General features: G+C 44.5%; 1 protein-coding gene across 1 annotated transcript in view; it reads left to right on the top strand.

The window, feature by feature from the left end:
- ECHDC2 (enoyl CoA hydratase domain containing 2) overlaps positions 1 to 5,634 on the top strand; it is a 42,902-nt gene extending 37,268 nt beyond the window's left edge. Inside the window, exons 8-10 of the mRNA XM_006879689.1 lie at positions 3,393 to 3,443; positions 4,674 to 4,721; positions 5,472 to 5,634. Coding sequence (XP_006879751.1) covers positions 3,393 to 3,443; positions 4,674 to 4,721; positions 5,472 to 5,549 — 177 coding nt within the window. The 3' untranslated portion in view covers positions 5,550 to 5,634. The remainder of the gene's footprint in view (positions 1 to 3,392; positions 3,444 to 4,673; positions 4,722 to 5,471) is intronic.
- Positions 5,635 to 6,366: the final 732 nt, after the last annotated feature.

Here is a 6,366-nt window from a genome sequence, read left to right as displayed (position 1 = left end):
AAGGCCATCAGCTGAGATGTACCAGCGAGAAGAACTAGCAAAAGTCCAAGAATAGCAGGGCCTAAAATCATCTCAGGAACAGGTCTGAGGCCTTGAGCACCAATGAGCGTAGACCAAATGAGCTCTGGGAGGATATAAAGAAAATTGTCCATGAAGAATGCAAAAGATCATTACAAAGGCTGAAGAAAAGACCAAGATGGATGTCAGATGAGACTCTTGAGTATTTCATTAGAACGCCAAGAAGCCAAAGCTAAAGGAAGAAATCAAGAAATCAAAGAGCTGAACAGAAAATTTCAAAAGGCAGCTCGGGATGACAAAACAAGACACTATAATGAAATGTGCAGAGAGCTGGAGTCAGAAAATCAAAAGGGCCATACTCGCTCCGCATTTCTTAAGCTGAAGGAGTTGAAAAACAAATTCAAGCCACGGGCGTCAATACTTAAAAAGAGTTTCAGTAGAATGTTGAATGATCCAGTAGGTATCAAAATATGGAAGGAGTACACAGAGTTGTTGCAATCCGCAATGCTTTTTCCTGGGAGAAATGAACATAAAGAGACACACACAGGAGACAGGACTGCAGCAAAGAAACACACCTGGGAAAAGAACTGCAGACCCCTAGGCCTGGCTCGTTTATTTTATAATCATCCAAAAACAGTCTACATGCAGGCACTCATGATTTGGGGGAAAACTTATTTACCAGAAACTAGACTCGCTTAGCACAGAATTATTCTCATGGAATCTTTCTTGCTTCTATATCTGTTTACCAGAAGGGATAAGACTATGCCTTGGGAAGAGAAATATTCTTAGACCTCATATGTAAGTGCCCAAGGTCCTCATCTGTATGCAAAATCAAGGACACATTCCTCTTCCACACCCCATCCAGATTGAGGAAGACCAAAGAGACATCTATGTGCAGACTGTTTATTAACCTACTGTATCAGAAGGAATTGGCAGACACAGAGGAATTTCATAACTTATGAGCAAGAGCCTATGGTGATGAAGGAGGAAGTTCAAGTTGCTATGAAAGAATTGGCAAAAAACAAGGCACCAGGAGTTGATTACATACCAATTATTTCAACAGACACTCTGCCCTGGATGTGCTAAGGTGTGCCAGGAAATCTGGAGGACAGCCAACTGATTGAAAGAGATCAATATCTGTTCCCATTCCAAAGAAAGGTGACCCAACAGAGTGTGGAAATTATTGAACAATATCATTGATATCACATGCAAGCAAGATTCTGCTGAAAATTATCCAGAAATGTTTGGAACAATATATCAGCAGAGAACTGCCAGATGTGCAGGCTGGATTTAGAAGAGGTCATGGTACTAGGGATATTATAGCAATGTTAGATGGATCTTGGCAGAAAGCATAGAATACCAGAATGTCTCTCTGTGCTTCACTGACTATGCAAAGGCTTTTGACTGTGTGGATCACAAGCAGCTATGGCTGACTCTGAGAATCGGAATCCCAGAACACTCGATCGTGCTAATGTTATTATGTGCCGTCAAGTTGCTTGCAACTCATAGCAATCCTATGTACAACGGCCCTAAACTCTGCTCTGTCCTGTGCCAATCTCACTGTCTCTGACACTCCCATCCCAGTTATCCCAGTCACTAATCAATGCACCTCATAGAGGGCCTTCCCCTCCTGCGCCATCCCTCCACCTCCCAAGCATGATGTCCTTCTCTAAGGACCGGTCTCTCCTCACAACATGTCTAAAGTATGTTAGACGGAGCCTCAGAATCCTTGCCTCCAAGGAGCCACCCGGTTTAACCCTTTCCAGGACAAATCTGTTTTCCTAGCAGTCCATGGTATTCTCAATACTCTTCTCCAGCACCACAGCTCAAAGGCATCAATTCTCCTTCTATCCTCCTTGGTCATTCTCCAACTCTCTGATGCATAACAGGTGATTGTGAATGCCATGGCCTGTATCAGACGCACCTTAGTCTCCAAAGAGACACCATTGCTCTTCAGCACTTTGGAGAGGTCCCTAACAGCAGACTTTCCCATTGCAATGCGCCTTTTAATTTCCTGGCTGCTGGTACCAAGACTGTTGACTATGGAGCCAAGCAAACTAAAGCTGTGTACAATCTCAATCTCTTCACCATCCATCCTGATGCTGCCAGTTGGTCCAGTGGTGAGAATCTTTGTCTTCTTGACATTGAGCCTCAATCCATATTGTAGGCTGCAGTCCTTGACACTCTGCAGCAGGCGCTTCAGGCCCTCTTCAGTTTCAGCAAGCAGGGTTATGTCATCCACATAACGCAGATTGTTGATAAATCGTCCACCAATCTTGACCCCACATTTCTCCTCATAGAGCCCAGCCTCCCGGATAATCTGTTCTGCATGTAGGTTGAAAAGATATACCAAACCTATACTTGGACCAAGAGGCAGTCGTCAGAACAGAGCAGGGAGACACTGGATGGTTCAAAATCAAGAAGGGGGTCCTTCAGGGATGTATTTTGTCTCCATACTTGTAGATCTGAGACGCTGGGCTGTATGAGGAATGTGGCATCAGGATTGGTGGAAGAATCATCAACAACCTGCATTATGCAGATGACACAACCCTGCTTGCTAAAACTGAGAAGGACCTGAAGCTCTTGCTACAGAAAAGTCAAGGACTGCACTCTTCAATATGGATTGAAGCTCAACACCAAGAAACCAAAGATTCTCACCACTGGGCCAATGGGCAGCATCAGTATAGATGGTGAAGAGATTGAGATAGTTAACAGTTTTAGTTTACTTGGTTCCACAGTCAACACTCATGGTAATAGCAGCTAGGAAATCAGGAGACTAATTGTATTGGGAAAGTCAGCTGTGAAGAGCAACAATGTCAGACTGGAGACTATGGTGCACCTGATCCAGGCTATAGTCTTTGCAATTATGTGCTATGCATTGGAGTTAGACAGTGAATAGGGATGATAGAAAGATAATGCCTTTCAGCTGTGGTGCTGGAGAAGAGTGTTGAATATACCATGGACTGCTAGGCAAACAAACAGGTTTGTCCTGGAGAGGGTGAAGTCAGAGTGCTCCTTGGAGTCAAGGATTCTGAAGCCTCAACTGACATACTTTGGGCATGTTGCAAGGAGGGACTGGTCCTTGGAGAGAGACATCATATTTGGGAGAGTGAAGGCGCAGGAGAGGAGGACCCTCGAGATGGATAGATTCTCTGAGTGAAGTGGTGGGAATGAGTGGGTTTGAGACAGCAAGGTCGGCACAGGATAGAACGGCATTTAGGGCTCTTGTACATAGGGTCACAGTGAGTTGCAAGCAACTCCATGCCACGTAACAATAGATCCAAACTTCTACCTCTGTCCAACGACATCCCATATTCAAGCTCTATGTGTCCTCTCATTTGGACTCTTTTCAACCAAGCATCTCTTTCCTGTAGGCCCCCATTGCTGTGCGACTGGGCAAAGTTGCCATTGATCGAGGAATGGAGGTGAGAGCGTTCGAGGGGAGGACCTGGGTCCAGCTGGTTGGGTGGCTTACGATGTTTTCAGTGCAGCTCAATCCCTCTGAACAGGATAACCTCATTGTGTTCCCGTGTACTGAGTGAGCATTCTTCTCCACAGACTTTCAGTGGCTGATTTTTCCAAAGTACAGCATCACCAAGGAAAAGAAACAGAAAATATATTAATGTAAAATGCTAATTATACTTTATTATTAGCATTTTCTTTCTAGCCCTTTTCCTTGGAGAAGAAAATTTAATTTCAAAAAGGGTAAATGACTTATCTGGGCCATACAGTGTGTGTTAATAACCTAGTCCTCTGTGAAGCTAGATCCATGTTCTTGGGTCTGCTGGTGCCAGTGTTGTAACTTCATGGCAACTGACTCATACTGAATTTAGACATGAGACCTAGATGGGCCCAACAGGGTCACTACCCCAAGGTGCAGAGCGGGGCAGATATGAACACAAACCACTAATAAATGTTTACTAGCTTACATACCCTCAAGAGTGGACTATCCTTTTGATAGCTGTGTGGTTATTAACGAAATGCAAATTTTAAAAATTTTAAAAAATTCCTCCTCTGATAGTCATATCCACTATTCTACTGCCAGTACTGGGTTAGTGTTTGGCCTTAGGAAAGATGAGAATTCCAGAGAAGAAAACCATGTTAAGTAGAATTAAGTAGCTTAAATGAACAGGGGTGAGACAACAGTACATGGAGGGTAAGGCCTCTGGTGCTGGACTGTTTAGCTTCAAAGATTTGCTCTTCCAGTGTTGAGACTATAGGCAAAGTTCACCTTTCTGTGCCTGTTAGATCAGCTGTGTAACAAAGATCTATGGTATTAAAGTGAGTTTACACATATACTGCTACTACAGCAGTGCTTGGTACTGAGTAGGCATTAAGCAAGACAGACTTAGGTACCGGGCTCAGGAATTTATTGCAGAGCAGTGGGGTGAGGGAGCCAGGTAGGAATAAAGGAACTTTTTCTAGAACTCAGCTCCTCAGAGCAGTATTCTCAAAAGCCCTCCTTTGTCTCAGTACTATTTTCTATTAGGAAATGGGGTTCCTTCTCTGTTAATAAAGACTGTCCTTAAAGCCTGCCTCAGTAATTCTTTGAATGAACCACTTAATCACTGGGGAATGGTCTGGCAGTAAGATGGTGCTGGCTCTAAATGGAGATGGACAAGGTCAGGCTGATCTATGTGCTACTTTTCTTACAGGTTGACATTGCTTCTGGGATGGCCATTGAAGGGATGTGCTATGCCCAGGTATGTGACTTCCAGTCCATGCATGATTGTCAGTAGTGGTAAAGTCAGAGTGAGGGGCGCTGGATCCCTGCTAGTGGAGTCTGACTTTATGCCTCCCCTCCTCACAAACAGCCTGGAATGGTCCCAAAGGAACCGTACTGTTTCTGCCATCTAGTGATGGTGCAAGTTCTCCAAGTAGTGTGCAGGGAATCATAGGAGATTGCAGAGACCTTGGCAAGGAGTTAGAGCAGCTTCTGCTGTCATTCCCTTGGTGGTTGTAGAGCCCAAGAGTTAGACTGTCAGGGCCTTGGTTACGTCCTGCAAGCTGAGTGTCTGTTCATGGGGTTGTCAACATGGGATTCATCTGTTTAGCCTGTCTTCCTTGATTAAAAATTGCTAACCTTCAGGTTAACAGATACCTAGAACACTCAAAGACTCAAGGACTTGCAAAACCCAATACAAATCATCTACATCACAAGATTCAAAGTGAGATTTGTTATTATGCCAAACTTAACCTTCCTTTTCTGCTGAGCAGACTCTGACCAGACTGCTTTTAGTAGTTAACTCTGGGGGCCTACAGGCAGAGGCTAATGGGGGAGCGCAGGGATGCTTGGGAGGCTGGCCTGGCTTCCCCAGAAGACAAATGAGCCACTGAGACCAAAACCAGAGCTCATGCGTGGGAACACTGGACCCTGGTGTAGTCATAAGCTGGTCTAGCAAGTCTTTCTGGCCTCTGATTCTGTTCTCCCCAAAAACTCTGTGTTGTTGCAGAATATCCCAACCCGGGACCGAATGGAGGGCATGGCAGCCTTCAGGGAGAAGCGCCCTCCCAAATTTGTTGGTGAATGAACTCTTCTTTAAGCTTCTAAATGTATGCCCCGAGGGGCAGGACCAGAAAGGAGATTTGCAGGACTGCCCTCATCATGTCACCTCTGTGGGCTTCAGTTTTCTTAAAAGGACAAGACTGGCTCTAAAGCGTTTGGCATGATGTCTGGGACTGGAAGTGCCAACTATCCAAACTAACTTGGTGCTTGTCTGTCTCTCCCTACTCAAATGATCTATTAAGGATCAAAACAGACCATCTCAAGAGAACTCTGGTGTCCTGGTGGCAAGAAGCTGCACTGCAATCCCAGAGGCACGCAGTTCGAATCCACCAGATGCTCTACTAGAGAAGGAGGGACAATCTCCTCCTGTACCACTGAGATCCGTTTGATGGAACACAAAAAATAAAATTTTAAAAAACTATAAAGTGGTTTTTAAAAAAACACCACCAAAAAAACAGACCCTCTGTGCCTTTGAATCACCATGTCCTATGTCCTGACCAATGTTCTTCAGTAACCCCAAAATGGTGAGAGGTTGTGAGAAAGCAAACCTTACTACTGGCTGAGCATGGACAGGAACCAGATGACTAGGTTCAAAGCCCTGCACCATTAGTTGCTATGTAAAGTTGGCCGAGTTTATTTAACCTCTGTGCTTCAGACTCTTCATTTGAAAAATTAAACTACTATGAGGATTAAAACAAAACTCATTCAATAAATTGTAAATTCTTTTTAACTTGCAATGTTCTTTTAGTGAGCAGCACACCACCTTACGCACTGACTACACCACCAGAGCAACCACGTAGTGCTGAGAAGCCCAAAGGGCATCACCACAGTGAAAGCCTTTT

Source organism: Elephantulus edwardii, unplaced genomic scaffold, assembly GCF_000299155.1.
Source record: "Elephantulus edwardii isolate Elephantulus edwardi_28Jun2011 unplaced genomic scaffold, EleEdw1.0 scaffold00005, whole genome shotgun sequence".
Taxonomy (NCBI): Eukaryota; Metazoa; Chordata; class Mammalia; order Macroscelidea; family Macroscelididae; genus Elephantulus; species Elephantulus edwardii.
This window is presented reverse-complemented; position numbering and strand designations above follow the sequence as displayed.